General features: G+C 58.3%; 3 protein-coding genes across 4 annotated transcripts in view; 2 read left to right on the top strand and 1 right to left on the bottom strand.

Moving 5' to 3' along the window:
- Positions 1-1,359: 1,359 nt before the first annotated feature.
- Positions 1,360-7,628, bottom strand: tmem242 (transmembrane protein 242). Of its 2 annotated transcripts, none has more exons than XM_030087385.1 (4): positions 7,399-7,628; positions 6,273-6,367; positions 2,649-2,786; positions 1,360-1,697 (listed from the first exon to the last, which is right to left on the bottom strand). In XM_030087385.1, the coding sequence occupies exons 1-4, from the start codon at positions 7,472-7,474 to the stop codon at positions 1,569-1,571; spliced, it is 438 nt and encodes a 145-aa protein (XP_029943245.1). In that variant the 5' UTR covers positions 7,475-7,628; the 3' UTR covers positions 1,360-1,568. The 2 variants fall into 2 exon arrangements, with proteins under 2 accessions (XP_029943245.1, XP_029943244.1); XM_030087384.1 differs by having other exon boundaries at positions 6,273-6,373; positions 7,399-7,578.
- Positions 7,017-12,422, top strand: LOC115385398 (ribonucleoside-diphosphate reductase subunit M2-like). The gene is made up of 10 exons (XM_030087383.1): positions 7,017-9,315; positions 9,395-9,463; positions 9,827-10,000; positions 10,071-10,187; positions 10,266-10,399; positions 11,185-11,279; positions 11,350-11,483; positions 11,553-11,657; positions 11,734-11,847; positions 12,129-12,422. The coding sequence occupies exons 1-10, from the start codon at positions 9,244-9,246 to the stop codon at positions 12,279-12,281; spliced, it is 1,167 nt and encodes a 388-aa protein (XP_029943243.1). The 5' UTR covers positions 7,017-9,243; the 3' UTR covers positions 12,282-12,422.
- A 363-nt stretch (positions 12,423-12,785) lies between these two features.
- The window catches only part of cep43 (centrosomal protein 43), a 33,321-nt gene continuing 30,001 nt past the window's right edge, over positions 12,786-16,105 (top strand). The window contains exon 1 of the mRNA XM_030087366.1: positions 12,786-12,980. Within this exon, the coding sequence (XP_029943226.1) occupies positions 12,897-12,980 (84 nt within the window). The 5' untranslated portion in view covers positions 12,786-12,896. The remainder of the gene's footprint in view (positions 12,981-16,105) is intronic.

The raw sequence follows: 16,105 nt of genomic DNA, 5'->3' as shown, positions 1-16,105 counted from the left end.
AACTGCACCTGAACTACACCTGAACTGCACCTGAACTACACCTGAACAACATCTGAACTGCACCTGAACTACACCTAAACTGCACCTGAACTACACCTGAACTACACATGGACTGTACCTGAACTGCATCTGCACTACACCTGAACTACACCTGAACAACACCTGAACTGCACCTGAACAACACCTGAACTGCTGCATGTTTCAGCTCTGTCAAACCCTGGACCCTGGAGCTGGACTAACAGACCCTGGACCCTGGAGCTGGACTAACAGACCCTGGACCCTGGAGCCGGACGAACAGACCCTGGAGCTGGACTAACAGACCCTGGACCCTGGAGCCGGACTAACAGACCCTGGAGCCGGACTAACAGACCCTGGATCCTGGAGCTGGACTAACAGACCCTGGACCCTGGAGCCGGACTAACAGACCCTGGACCCTGGAGCTGGACTAACAGACCCTGGAGCCGGACTAACAGACCCTGGACCCTGCAGCTGGACTAACAGACCCTGGACCCTGAAGCTGGACTAACACACCCTGGACCCTGGAGCCGGACTAACACACCCTGGACCCTGGAGCTGGACTAACACACCCTGGACCCTGGAGCTGGACTAACAGACCCTTGACCCTGGAGCCGGACTAACAGACCCTGGAGCTGGACTAACAGACCCTTGACCCTGGAGCCGGACTAACAGACCCTGGAGCCGGACTAACAGACCCTGGAGCTGGACTAACAGACCCTGGACCCTGGAGCTGGACTAACAGACCCTGGAGCCGGACTAACAGACCCTGGAACCTGGAGCTGGACTAACAGACCCTGGACCCTGGAGCCGGACTAACAGACCCTGGACCCTGGAGCTGGACTAACAGACCCTGGACCCTGGAGCCGGACTAACAGACCCTGGACCCTGGAGCCGGACTAACAGACCCTGGACCCTGGAGCTGGACTAACAGACCCTGGACCCTGGAGCCGGACTAACAGACCCTGGACCCTGGAGCTGGACTAACAGATCCTGGACCCTGGAGCTGGACTAACAGACCCTGGACCCTGGAGCTGGACTAACAGACCCTGGACCCTGGAGCTGGACTAACAGACCCTGGACCCTGGAGCTGGACTAACAGACCCTGGACTCCGGGGTGGAGCTTGGAGCATCTGGCCAATCAGAAGCCTGCAGAGCAGAGGACTGTTTTTCTACTGAAACGTGAAGACTTCGGACATCATGAGGAGGAAAGGAACGGAGACCAGGAGGGACTGCTGCAGGGACTGGAGGACTCAGGTAATGTGGAACCTGGTGAGATTGCATTTTCTACCTTGGTGTTTCAGACTGCAGCTTAGACAAACTCACGATGCGTCGCCCTCCGTTTGCTCTTGGTTTTATTTTCAGACTTCATCACCACATCATGCCAGTGGCTAACGCAGCCAGAAAGATGCTAACAGATCCTGAAGTCCTGAAACCTTCTGCTTCCACGGCGGAACTGTCCCACAGTCTCCGTGTTCTGGACATTCACAGGACCGGCAGATCAAACGTCCCCGTCCTCAGAGCGCCGTCTCCGCTCTGTCCACCACAGTCCTTCAGTCTCTCGGCGAGTCGCGGGGCTTCGACTCCAAGATGGCGTCCCAGTCCGGCGGTCCAGACTCGCCGCCGGTGCTCTTTGGGATCGATGGGAAGAAGGACTGCATTTTCAGTCGGAACTCCGTGAGCTGAAACACAAACATCAGCACCGTCAGTCCGTCGTTTGGCTCCTGGCTCTGACTGTAAAAGAAACATCTGGAGATCTGCCCAAACGTCAGAGAACCCGAGAGACGAGGAGAAGAGCGACGCCGCTAATCCAGAGCTAACGCTACAGCAAGAGAAATATACAGTAATGTAGCGTTGTTGCTAATCCAGAGCTAACGCTACAGCAAGAGAAATATACAGTAATGTAGCGTTGTTGCTAATCCAGAGCTAACGCTACAGCAAGAGAAATATACAGTAATGTAGCGTTGTTGCTAATCCAGAGCTAACGCTACGATCCCTACACCGTCGCTCAAACTAACATTTGTTCAATAAAGTTGTTCTCTTGTCCATCAGGGAATCAATGCATCTGGTGGATCCCCTGGTGGATCTGGTTGGTCCCTGGTGGATCCCCTGGTGGATCTGGTTGGTCCCTGGTGGATCCCCTGATGGATCTGGTTGGTCCCCTGATGGATCTGGTTGGTCCCCTGATGGATCTGGTTGATCCCCTGATGGATCTGGTTGGTCCCTGACTGATCTGGTTGGTCCCCTGATGGATCTGGTTGGTCCCCTGATGGATCTGGTTGGTCCCTGACTGATCTGGTTGGTCCCCTGATGGATCTGGTTGATCCCCTGATGGGTCTGGTTGGTCCCCTGATGGATCTGGTTGGTCCCCTGATGGATCTGGTTGATCCCCTGATGGATCTGGTTGGTCCCTGACTGATCTGGTTGGTCCCCTGATGGATCTGGTTGGTCCCTGATGGGTCTGGTTGGTCCCCTGATGGATCTGGTTGGTCCCCTGATGGATCTGGTTGATCCCCTGATGGATCTGGTTGGTCCCTGACTGATCTGGTTGGTCCCTGATTGATCTGGTTGATCCCTTGTGGATCTGATCTCGCGCTGGACCTATGGAGGACCGGAGAAGTGGAGGGACTCACGCTGTGGACTCCGAGGATCTTCACCACGGAGAAGCTCAGCAGGCCGACTCCGGTCCAGGCCAGCAGGGACCCCCAGCCCAGTGCCCGCAGGGCCAGGGACGCTCCGCTCTGAGGGGCCGCCGCCGAGGACACCACGCCCTGCGAGACACCAGGACACCACAACGTCAGGACACCGCAACGTCAGGACACCACAACATCAGGACACCACGCCCTGCGAGACACCAGGACACCACAACGTCAGGACACCACAACGTCAGGACACCACAACGTCAGGACACCAGGACACCACAACATCAGGACACCACGCCCTGCGAGACACCAGGACAACAGGACAGGACGTCCTGTGAGACATCAGGGTGGAACACCAGAATTTTCAGTAGTTCTGCTGAACCTGGTTAAATTCCACAGAATGTTTGTTTCCTGCAGCTTCAGGTTGTTTCTCTGTTGGTCGCTGCACGTGTGTCTCCTGGTCCTGGGTCTGCCTGGTCCATGTGGGTGGTCCTGGTCCTGATGAGCGCTTCAAGGCCCCTTTTCCACGATTTTAAATAGAAACATTTTAAACCTTTTATTGAAAGACCAGTATTTTTCGTAATGTCGAATTAAAACTGGATCAGGCTCATTTCAGCAGTGACTGATGATGAGAGCAGTGACCCGGCAGACCAGGACCAGGACCAGGACCACCCACATGGACCAGGACCACCCACAGGGACCAGGCAGACCCAGGACCAGGACCACTTACATGGACCAGGACCACCCACATGGACCAGACAGACCCAGGACCAGGACCACCCACATGGACCAGGACCACCCACATGGACCAGGACCACCCACATGGACCAGGCAGACCCAGGACCAGGACCACCCACATGGACCAGACAGACCCAGGACCAGGACCACCCACATGGACCAGGACCACCCACATGGACCAGGACCACCCACATGGACCAGGCAGACCCAGGACCAGGACCACCCACATGGACCAGGACCACCCACATGGACCAGGACCACCCACATGGACCAGGCATACCCAGGACCAGGACCACCTACATGGACCAGGACCACCCACATGGACCAGACAGACCCAGGACCAGGACCACCCACATGGACCAGGACCACCCACATGGACCAGGACCACCCACATGGACCAGGCAGACCCAGGACCAGGACCACCTACATGGACCAGGACCACCCACATGGACCAGGACCACCCACATGGACCAGGCATACCCAGGACCAGGACCACCCACATGGACCAATCACAGGAGACACACATGTGCAGACAGCTCCATCAGCCACCAGCAGAGGGCGGCAGCGTCACATGCACAGTAAGACGAATTGGCGAAATAAGTGAGTAATGACCACAACACACACATTTACCATATACACATACGCAGCAAACATACATGCACCACAAACATTTACATAAAGCAACAACACAACACATCGGCCGTGAACACACGGCAACAACATCGACACACATCACATGTACTTTTCTTTTTTACACAAATGGAAAACCATAGACCAGGGGCGTCAAACTCAAATCCACGGTGGGCCAAACTTTTAAACTGAGACAATGTCGCGGACCAACACAGATATTTATTGAAAAACTGGACCCAAAGAAGTTCAAACAAGATGGAACAAAGCTTGATAGAACTTAATGTTGAAACTCTGAATTTCAAATTAAATTAATAAACAAACACAAAAACCCTCAGTGGCGTTGATTCCTGGGATGCCGCCGAACCGGCCCAAGCCGCTCCTCTCCGGCAGACTCTCGTCATAGCAATGCTTTTCTTTCATTGGTTGTTGCGCTACTGTAGCCCCGCCCCTTTCCTTTTTTGACTGACAGGTAAGTGACAGGCTTGCAGACTGATTCTTCCCGGTTTCAGAGCAGCGGAGCACCAGACTCATTTACAGTATGTTTCCAGCGCGACAGATGAGAAATACGATGGCCCTCATTGATCAAGCGGTCGTACAGCGGAACACGGGCGCGCGCCCGTCGTACGACCGTATGAAAGACGGTATCAGCTTTCATCAATATGATCGCGGCCGTACGGCCCGACAGGCCGACACGGTGGAGCAGCGTCCCGCCGTGTGGATGTGCTGCGCAGCGCTGCCGTCTGACTCCGACTTCATTCAATGAAACAGTCAAACTGTGAGCTGCGCAGCACGGCTCAGCCTCAGCATTTGTAGCGTCAGGGTTAAACTAACGGCCTCATCCGTTCAGCCCTCAGCCGCCGTCCGCTCGTCCAGGCGACGCTGCTCATCCAGCTTCCTCCAGACGGCGTTGGTCTCCTCTCCTTCAATTCCAGTTTTGATTCTTCCACAGAGCTGCTCCTGGTTCCCCTCCACCTCAGACCTGACAGGATCCATTTCCAGCTCCAAAAACTTTCTTTTTTCCCCAAAATCGCTCCTTTTCCGTGTTTGACCTCAGTGGGCGGGGCTTCAGAAGAGTGAATGTTTCAGGGGGTAACATGTTAATAATGCTCAGATTCAGCCGCCGCATTTATCAACACCCGATCACTCAGACGCTGAGATGGGCGAGGTCCGGAAGTTTCAGTAACGCCGCGCAGCCCCGTCACGACGAGCTCGCCGCTCAGAGACACACCGTCTGAAGGACGGATTGATAAATGAGGGCCAACGTGTGGCGCGAGGCCTGACAAAAGACCGAAATGCGTGACTGTCAGGCTCGGCGAGCCTGGAGAGCCCTGTGAGTTTGCATGAGGCCGACTTGACCGTGAGCCCAGCGGGTCAGGGTAACCAGTCAAGCCAGCCCCGATCGCCACGGTAACGCCGATCAGAATCCAACATAACAAGGACGAAGCACAGCGCCCCCTGGAACCAGCGCTCTCCAGAGACATCTCTGAAGAGCTGATGGCTTCATTTCTGTGTCCTCCGTGTATGTTTATGATGACCTCGCTTGTTTTCGTTGGTTGACGTGCTATTTTAGCCCCGCCCCTTCCCTTTCTTGATTGACAGGTTAGTGACCGGCTTGTGTTTGATTCCTCCCGCCTCCACAGCAGCGGCGCACCAGACACATTCACCGCTCATCTTTTTCAGTTTTCAACGCGCGGCGTGGCGGTCATGGGCGGGCCGCTCGTGGAGCCATGTGGAATTGTCTCGCGGGCCAAATGTCATTACATTGCGAGCCAGATTTGGCCCGCAGGCCAGAGTTTGACATCTGTGCCATAGATGAATGGATGAAGGAAACAGACGAAGGTGCAGCTTGTCTTGACATTCAGGAAAGTGTGTGTGTGTGTGTGTGTGTGTGTGTGTGTGTGTGTGTGTGTGTGTGTGTGTGTTCTAGTCTGGCAGCAGCAGGGAGGACCTGCTGAGGAGGTCACACTCCTTCACACACCCGGGGAGACACAGCCTGTCCCTCACAGCTGTCCAGGGTCTCGGGGTCTCTCAGGGGGTCTCGGGGTCTCAGGGGGTCTCAGGGGGTCTCGGGGGTCTCAGAGTGTCCTGCATGGGGTGGGAGACCCTGTCCCGAACCTGAACCCGAATCCTTTCTCTGTGCAGGACCGGTCCAGCAATAAAAGATTAGAACCCAAGACCGTTTCTGAGGCTTGATTAGAACCCAGCGAGGAGCCTGAAAGACCCTGAAGAACCCGGGACTCCTCTTACCTTATTAAACCAGTCCGGACTCTTCTTCTTGGCGAGCGCCAACGTGGACCCGAATCCGACGATGACACCGGCCGACGCCACCGAGGCCAGGAAGGCTGCACCTGGACACAAGAGAACCTGAACCAGGACCCACTCTGGAACCTGAACCCAGACTGACTCCAGAACCTGAACCCAGACTGACTCTAGAACCTGAACCCAGACTGACTCCAGAACCTGAACCCAGACTGACTCTAGAACCTGAACCCAGTCTGGCCCTGGAACCTGAACCCAGACTGACTGTAGAACCTGAACCCAGACTGACTCCAGAACCTGAACCCAGACTGACTCTAGAACCTGAACCCAGACTGACTCTAGAACCTGAACCCAGACTGACTCCAGAACCTGAACCCAGACTGACTCTAGAACCTGAACCCAGACTGACTCCAGAACCTGAACCCAGACTGACTCTAGAACCTGAACCCAGTCTGGCCCTGGAACCTGAACCCAGACTGACTCTAGAACCTGAACCCAGACTGACTCCAGAACCTGAACCCAGACTGACTCCAGAACCTGAACCCAGACTGACTCTAGAACCTGAACCCAGACTGACTCTAGAACCTGATTCCAGTCTGGCTCTGAAACTTTATCAGCAGTTTCTTGGGGACATTTTATTGTGTTGCACAGTGAAACTGGCTTCCTGCTCAGACCAGACTCAGCTTTCAGGAATTGTTTGGTTAGAATGTAGATGTTTACATCACGTGACCCTGCAGCGACTCTTCCGGTCCGGTTCTCCCGGGTCGCCGCGCTCAGCAGGGCTGAAAGCGTCTCTCACGTGAGACCAGCGCAGTGTCTTCTAGAGTATGGCTGAACGGCGGGGAAACACGAGCGGACCGCGCCGCCGGAAGACAGCCGAGAGGCGAGTCTCACTTCCCGCCAGACCTGGGTTCTGCAGGTGCCATGGGTCTGGATAATTCTCCAGAAGAATCTAGAATTATCAGATGTCCGGACGGAATCTGGCGCGGCTCTCTGACCTCCCGGGGAGCGAACCGGTACTTCCGCCTGAGCGAACCGACGCTTCCGGCGGACCGTCCCCGCTCTACGTGAGTACAGAGGCCACCGGGAGAACCTGGCACACCGGAGCTCTCACCTTTCAGCGCGTGCAGTCCCGTGACTTCCTCGCCGGATTGGAGCTCCGCTCCGTCGCGCGCATCGGCAGCTGCCATGGTGTCTCCATCTGCCGCCCTAAACCGTCCGGGCGGAAATATGAACCGATCCGGAACCAATGAAGAACTAGGATCATTTTTTCCAAATAACTGAATCCCAGACGAAAATGCACAAGAATAATCAATGAATATAATGTGATGTCAGAAATTAACTACACGAGTGACAAAGCAGATCCGGGTTCTGTTTCGAAATAATTGGGAACCGGAAAGAAACCGGAAAGAAATAAACCAAAGATCGTCTGAAATAAAACGCTAAAAACAAGAGGTGTCACTCTGCTGTAAAAAATAATGATCGTTAATGTGAAAGTTCCAAAAGTATCAGGAGGAGTATTTTTAATCAGGTGGGCGTGTCACACACGCACGCGCGAACACACAGACGACTGTGCGCGCGCGCACGCACCCTGGTAACTTCTGGGTTTCAACCAATCAGAACTTGTCTGTGTGACCTGCAGCGGAAGTGATGTCATACCAGGTCCTTTAACAATCGGAATATAGAAACACGCTAACATCAAAGAAAGAGTTCCGCGGCCGCGACTCCTGACGTCACAGTGGCGCCAAACAGCGCTCATTTCGCGGGAGATGCCTTTTGTTTGTCCTAAGTTCTGATGTTTGGAGGAAAAAACGGGTCAGAATTCACGAGGTTCTGATGTTTGGAGGTAAAACGGATCGTTTGTCTCTTGTTTGAGCTTAATGAACAGCTGAGTGTCGAAGAATGAAACCCTTTCATCAGATTCAGCTTTTACTGGCCAAGTTTATTGATGACAAGCAATGAATTTCACTGTTTCTTTTACTTTCTAAGATAAGAAGAAAAAACTGAACAAACAGGATGAAAGAGAGGAGAGGAAATGACTGGAGTTTAGAGAAAACAGCAGCTCTGAAAAGCAGGAAGTCCCGATATTTACAATCATATAAACATTTATAAAGAAAAAAAGGAAGGACAGAAGAGAGCAGCAGATACAGTCTGTCAGAGGCTGTCCTCACCGGGACACCGGGGGACAGTCTGTAGCGCCGTCTGTCCTCACCGGGACACCGGGGGACAGTCTGTAGCGCCGTCTGTCCTCACCGGGACACCGGGGGACAGTCTGTAGCGCCGTCTGTCCCTCTGGAGCCGTCCCGGGGTTTTGTAACTGCTGTTACGAACACTTCGGTGTCCCGCACAAAAGAAGCCTTTTGAATTTCCCGCGGTAGTCCAGAGTCACGTGGGAGCGGCTCCGGCCTCTGATTGGCTCCGCGGCTGACGCTCTGCCCTCCTATTGGCCGGCTGCGTTCAGGCGCCAAGGTTCCAACAAAAAGCCTCAAAAAGGCAGAAGAAGCTTCAGTCCAGCCTCGGTCCTCGGAGTGTCCCGCCGCTGTCCTCGGTCCTCGGAGTGTCCCGCCGCTGTCCTCGGTCCTCGGAGTGTCCCGCCGCTGTCCTCGGTCCTCGGAGTGTCCCGCCGCTGTCCTCGGTCCTCGGAGTGTCCCGCCGCTGTCCTCGGTCCTCGGAGTGTCCCGCTGCTGTCCTCGGTCCTCGGTGTGTCCCGCCGCTGTCCTCGGTCCTCGGAGTGTCCCGCCGCTGTCCTCGGTCCTCGGAGTGTCCCGCTGCTGTCCTCGGTCCTCGGTGTGTCCCGCTGCTGTCCTCGGTCCTCGGAGTGTCCCGCTGCTGTCCTCGGTCCTCGGTGTGTCCCGCCGCCGCCCTCGGTCCTCGGTGTGTCCCGCCGCTGTCCTCGGTCTTCGGTGTGTCCCGCCGCCGTCCTCGGTCCTCGGAGTGTCCCGCCGCTGTCCTCGGCCCCATGCTGTCCTCCCGCTCTCCGCTGTCCCAGAAGGCTCCGCTGGGAGACATGTCTGTGGACAAAGAGAACACGGTGAGTCTCCGCTGTCCGCCTCCCGCCCTCCAGCAGCCGCCTGTCTCACCGCTGTCCCGCTGTCTCCGTGTCCCTCCAGCCTCCGGGCCTGAGCTCCAGCCGCGTCCTGGCCTCTAAGACGTCCCGGAGGATCTTCGCGGACTCTGCGGTGAGTGATGCGGGAGCTGCGGGCCCGCCGGGGGGGTCAAAGGTCCGGCCCGCGGACCGCAAAGCGTCCCGCAGCGTGATTGAAGAGGGCGAAGCAGACTTCCTGAACCTGGAGCTGAAAGATGAGGAGAACCAGCTGTGGTTCTGGACCGGTTCAGCTCTGGGTCTGGACCGGTTCAGCTCTGGGTCTGGACCGGTTCAGCTCTGAGTCTGGACCGGTTCAGCTCTGGGTCTGGACCGGTTCACCTCTGGGTCTGGACCGGTTCAGCTCTGGGTCTGGTCACAGTGTTGACCCGGTTCCGGTCTAGATAATGTGGTTCTCCTGCGTCTGGCGCTCTGACGAGACCTGGTTCTCCTGTCTCAGGTGAAGAGCAGCGCCCCCCGGCGGCGGCGGCAGGACCTGGACCAGAACCCGGAGCAGGAGGAGGAGCCGCTGCTGAAGGAGAACCCGGGCCGCTTCGTCCTGTTCCCCATCCGGTTCCACGACATCTGGCAGATGTACAAGAAGGCCGAGGCGTCCTTCTGGACGGCCGAGGAGGTAAGGAGGCTCCGCCCCCGGGGAGGGGAGGGGCGGGGCCGGACCTCACCCCGGCTCCGCCCCTCCTCAGGTGGATCTGTCCAAGGACCTGCAGCACTGGGAGAACCTGAAGGACCAGGAGAGGTTCTTCATCTCCCACGTCCTGGCCTTCTTCGCCGCCAGCGACGGCATCGTCAACGAGAACCTGGTGAGGCCCCGCCCCCTCCCCCTCCCCGCCCCCTCGCGGGCCCCTCCCCGCCCCCTCACGGCGTCCTCTCCGGTCCAGGTGGAGCGCTTCGCTCAGGAGGTGCAGGTGACGGAGGCCCGCTGCTTCTACGGGTTCCAGATCGCCATGGAGAACATCCACTCCGAGATGTACAGCCTGCTGATAGACACCTACATCAAGGACCCCCGAGAGAGGTGGGTCCTGCTGGGGGGCCGCAGGGGGGCTGCTGATAGACACCTACATCAAGGACCCCCGAGAGAGGTGGGTCCTGCTGGGGGGCCGCAGGGGGGCTGCTGATAGACACCTACATCAAGGACCCCCGAGAGAGGTGGGTCCTGCTGGGGGGCCGCAGGGGGGCTGCTGATAGACACCTACATCAAGGACCCCCGAGAGAGGTGGGTCCTGCTGGTCCTGCTGGTCCTGCTGGTCCTGCTGGTCCTGCTGGTCCTGCTGGTCCTGCCGGTCCTGCTGGTCCTGCTGGTCCTGCTGGTCCTGCTGGGGTAGACTGAGGTTCTTATGCAGACGGCTGGGTTCTACTGAGTTATTCCCGTTCCTCTAATTGACAGCATGCTGATGTTCTCCTGGTTCTCTGATGTTCTCTTCCTGGTTCTATGATGTTCTTCCAGCCCTGATGTTCTACCACCGGTTCTCTGCCGTTCTCCCGGTTCCCTAACGTTCTCCCGGTTCTGCCGTTCTGGTTTTCTAACGTCCTCCCGGTTCTGCCGTTCTGGTTCTCTAACGTTCTCCCGGTTCTCTGACGTTCTTCCGGTTCTCTAACGTCCTCCCGGTTCTGCCGTTCTGGTTTTCTAACGTTCTCCCGGTTCTCTGACGTCCTCCCGGTTCTCTGACGTCCTCCCGGTTCTGCCGTTCTGGTTTTCTAACGTTCTCCCGGTTCTCTAACGTTCTTCCGGTTCTCTAACGTCCTCCCGGTTCTGCCGTTCTGGTTTTCTAACGTTGTCCCGGTTCTCCGGGTTCTCAGGGAGTTCCTGTTCAACGCCATCGAGAACCTGCCGTGTGTGAAGAAGAAGGCGGACTGGGCTCTGAACTGGATGGGGAACCAGAGAGCGTCCTACGGTGAGGGGGGCGGGGCTAACGGGGCGGGGTGGGGGGCAGGACGGGGCTGACGAGGTTCCGCGTTCTCCAGGAGAACGTGTGGTGGCCTTCGCCGCCGTGGAGGGGATCTTCTTCTCGGGCTCGTTCGCCGCCATCTTCTGGCTGAAGAAGCGAGGCCTGATGCCCGGCCTGACGTTCTCCAACGAGCTGATCAGCAGGGACGAGGTGAGGCCCCGCCCCCGGCCCTCCGGCCCCGCCCCCGGCCCCGCCCCTCCTGACCCTCTGTGTCTCCAGGGTCTGCACTGCGACTTCGCCTGTCTCATGTTCAAACACCTGCTGAGGAAGCCGTCCCCGGAGACCGTGGTCACCATCATCAGGGACGCCGTGGAGATCGAACAGGTGGCCGCCCCGCGCCGTTAGCCCCGCCCCGTCGGCCCCGTTAGCCCCGCCCCTCTCACCCCCGCCGTGTCTGCAGGAGTTCCTGACTGAAGCTCTGCCGGTGAAGCTGATCGGGATGAACTGTGACCTCATGAAGCAGTACATCCAGTTCGTGGCCGACCGGCTGCTGCTGGAGCTGGGCCTGCCCAAGGTACGGGGAGGGGAGGGGAGGGGAGGGGGCGGGGCCGGCGGGAGGGGCGGGGCCGCAGAGTGCTGATGAGCGGCGCAGGGGTACGGACCTCAGCCAGTCATGGGGGCTGAGCGCCGCCGCCGGCTCCGATTGGAGGACGCGTGGTCCGCCGACGGAGCGGCGGCGGCGCGACACGGACGCCCGACTGAACTCTGCGGGGGCGGGGCCGTCCTGCCCCTGGGGGCGGGGCCGTCCTGCCCCTGGGGGCGGGGCGCGGCGGTAACGCGGCGCTGTCTCTGCAGGTCTACCGGGCGGAGAACCCCTTCGACTTCATGGAGAACATCTCTCTGGAGGGGAAGACCAACTTCTTCGAGAAGCGGGTGGGCGAGTACCAGAGGATGGGCGTCATGGCGGGCGCCACCGACAACGCCTTCACCCTGGACGCCGACTTCTGAGCAGGGCCTGCTGGGAGCGACTGGAATGATCTTTTATTAGTTTTTAAACCGGAGCGAGAACTCGCTCTCCAATGCATCGATCTGCGTTTTGTAAATACAGTTTACTGGTTTTGTTTTTGAAATAAAATAATTTAAACCGAAGCCTGGCCCTCCTTAACATCAACAGATGGATATGTTGTGTTTCCATGGCAACAGGTCTGAGTGGACTCCAGTGAGTCCTCATCGGAGACCACCAGCTGTGGTGGGGACTGGGGTCTTTATTTGGGGACCCGCCTGGCAGGAGGAACCGGGAGCCTCCACCAGGCCTTTAAAGTCAAACAATTATTAAAATGAGTTGAGGATGTGATTAAAGATCTTTTTTTTTTTTTTTTTTTTTGGTAAGGTGAAAAAGGATGAAACTCCACAAAACAAAACAGCTGTTTGGGTTTGGACCGAGCGGCAGGTAGCGGCAGGTGCCGGCAGGGGGCGGTGTCACGCGGGGAGCCGCCGCAGGACCCGGATGGGCCTGACGAAGGCGAAGAAGAAGCAAAGACGCGCCGGAGCTGCTAGCCGCTAGCCGCTAGCCGTGAACAGCCGTCTTCTTGACGCAGAGCGACAGGACCCGTCCCGGCGGACATGTCGGCCGCGGAGGAGGACACGGAGCTCCGGGACCTGCTCATCCAGAACCTGGAGAACAGCGGAGTACTCAACAAGATCAAGGTCCGTCTCCGGAGCCCGCGGGCTAACATGCTAGCAGGCTAATGTCTGTGTCTGAGCCGCTCGCGCGCGGCGCTTTCTTCAGTCTTCTTCAGTCTTTTGGTTTTTAAATAAACGGAACCGTCGTGAAGCCCTTCGTTAGCTGCACGAGCTCTCCGCATTTCCGGGTCAGTTGATGTTGCTAGGCGACGTTTGTCTCCGCTTCGCTCATCACGCAGACCGTCCAACGTCATTGACGTCAGGGGTCACCCCTGGGACCCCCGAGGACAGACCAGGGACTCTGGGACTGAGAGGACAGCTGTGTCCCCTGAAGCCTGACTGAAAGGGTCCAGCAGGTTCTGGTTCCGGAGATCTTCAGAGACTGGGTTAAATCCTGAGCCTCCAGGATTTGACAGGACTGGTAGACGTGAGACCGGCCTGGAGTCTTCAGCCTGGACCGGGTCCAGAGGAGGGTCTCTGAGCAGTGGGGGGATGCGGGGAAAGCCTGGACCGGGTCCAGAGGAGGGTCTCTGAGCAGTGGGGGGACGTGGGGACAGTGCTGGTCTCCAGGGAGGAAGAGACAATGTGAGACTGCAGGTCTGATGTTGGCCCAGACGGTCTGCAGGATGCTGGAGGGTTTGGATCCAGAGGACATGTTGTAGGTTTTGAGCCCAGAAGGAGTCTGGAGACCTGGTCCTCGAACTGGACCGGCTCGGCTCAGAGACCCGGTTCTGGCTGCAGCCTCCTGTTCAGTGGACGGCTGAGCAGCTGGACAAGGACGCAGGGAGTCGAACCACAAACAGGGTCCTGGACCCAGGAGACTCAGACCTGGTTCTGGTAGAGGGTCTTCCGTGTGGACTGCAGGCAGGGAGAGGAAGCCAGGTTCTGTTTGGGTGAGGACCAGTCAGCGGTTCTGGGACTTAGGCCATGTTCTCCCTGCTGCTGAGTCCAGATCTCACAGATCCAGGGACTGGTCTGGACACCAGGGGGCAGAGCTTGTCCACCGAGGACCAGAGAGGACCAGAGAGGACCAGAGAGGACCAGAGAGGACCAGAGGGAGAAGAAGTTCTCCTCTGTGGTCCTCCCCAGTTCTTCAGTTTGTTGACTGGTTTTAATTTCAGGAGAACCTGGCTGGTCCTGGATCAGCTGCCCTACAGAGAACCTTCCCGGGTTCCTGGTTCGCTCTAATCCTGATCCTTGATCCTGGTTCCAGTGTTGGTTCCGGTTCCAGCGTTGCTCCTGGTTCCCCAGCGTTGGTCCCGGTTCCAGTGTTGGTCCCAATTCCAGCATTGGTCCCGTTGTTCCCGGTTCCCCAGCGTCCGCCCCGTTGGTCCCGGTTCAAGCGTTGGTCCCCGTTCCCCAGCGTTGGTCCCGTTGGTCCTGGTTCCCCAGGTGTGTGGTCCAGAACAGTCCGCTCAGCCAGTCCGTCTAGCTCTCAGTGAGAGTTGGTGACACAGTGGGACCACGGGGACCAGTTGGTGGACCACGGGGACCAGTTGGTGGACCAGGGGGACCAGTTGGTGGACCACGGGGACCAGTTGGTGGACCATCGGGGCCAGTTGGTGGACCAGGGGGACCAGTTGGTGGACCACGGGGACCAGTTGGTGGACCATGGGGACCAGTTGGTGGACCACGGGGACCAGTTGGTGGACCATGGGGACCAGTTGGTGGACCACGGGGACCAGTTGGTGGACCAGGGGGACCAGTTGGTGGACCATGGGGGCCAGTTGGTGGACCACGGGGACCAGTTGGTGGACCACGGGGACCAGTTGGTGGACCAGGGGGACCAGTTGGTGGACCATGGGGGCCAGTTGGTGGACCAGGGGGACCAGTTGGTGGACCACGGGGACCAGTTGGTGGACCAGGGGGACCAGTTGGTGGACCATGGGGACCAGTTGATGGACCACGGGGACCAGTTGGTGGACCAGGGGGACCAGTTGGTGGACCAGGGGGACCAGTTGGTGGACCAGGGGGACCAGTTGATGGACCACGGGGACCAGTTGGTGGACCAGGGGGACCAGTTGGTGGACCAGGGGGACCAGTTGGTGGACCATGGGGACCAGTTGATGGACCACGGGGACCAGTTGGTGGACTACGGGGACCAGTTGGTGGACCATGGGGACCAGTTGATGGACCACGGGGACCAGTTGGTGGACTACGGGGACCAGTTGGTGGACCATGGGGACCAGTTGATGGACCACGGGGACCAGTTGGTGGACTACGGGGACCAGTTGGTGGACCAGGGGGACCAGTTGGTGGACCAGGGGGACCAGTTGGTGGACCAGGGGGACCAGTTGGTGGACCAGGGGGACCAGTTGGTGGACCACGGGGACCAGTTGGTGGACCACGGGGACCAGTTGGTGGACCAGGGGGACCAGTTGGTGGACCATGGGGACCAGTTGGTGGACCACGGGGACCAGTTGATGGACCACGGGGACCAGTTGGTGGACCAGGGGGACCAGTTGGTGGACCAGGGGGACCAGTTGGTGGACCATGGGGACCAGTTGATGGACCACGGGGACCAGTTGGTGGACTACGGGGACCAGTTGGTGGACCATGGGGACCAGTTGGTGGACCAGGGGGACCAGTTGGTGGACCATGGGGACCAGTTGATGGACCATGGGGGCCAGTTGGTGGACCACAGGGACCAGTTGGTGGACCAGGGGGACCAGTTGGTGGACCATGGGGACCAGTTGGTGGACCACAGGGACCAGTTGGTGGACCAGGGGGACCAGTTGGTGGACCATGGGGACCAGTTGATGGACCATGGGGGCCAGTTGGTGGACCACAGGGACCAGTTGGTGGACCAGGGGGACCAGTTGGTGGACCATGGGGGCCAGTTGGTGGACCATGGGGGCCAGTTGGTGGACCATGGGGGCCAGTTGGTGGACCACGGGGACCAGTTGGTGGACCACGGGGACCAGTTGGTGGACCAGGGGGACCAGTTGGTGGACCAGGGGGACCAGTTGGTGGACCATGGGGGCCAGTTGGTGGACCACGGGGACCAGTTGGTGGACCACGGGGACCAGTTGGTGGACCAGGGGGACCAGTTGGTGGACCAGGGGGACCAGTTGGTGGACCATGGGGACCAGTTGATGGACCACGGGGACCAGTTGGTGGACCAGGGGGACCAGTTGGTGGACCAGGGG

The sequence above is a fragment of the Salarias fasciatus genome, unplaced genomic scaffold, assembly GCF_902148845.1.
Source record: "Salarias fasciatus unplaced genomic scaffold, fSalaFa1.1, whole genome shotgun sequence".
Taxonomy (NCBI): Eukaryota; Metazoa; Chordata; class Actinopteri; order Blenniiformes; family Blenniidae; genus Salarias; species Salarias fasciatus.
The sequence above is the reverse complement of the archived record's forward strand: the minus strand, read 5'-3'. Positions and strand labels throughout refer to the sequence as shown.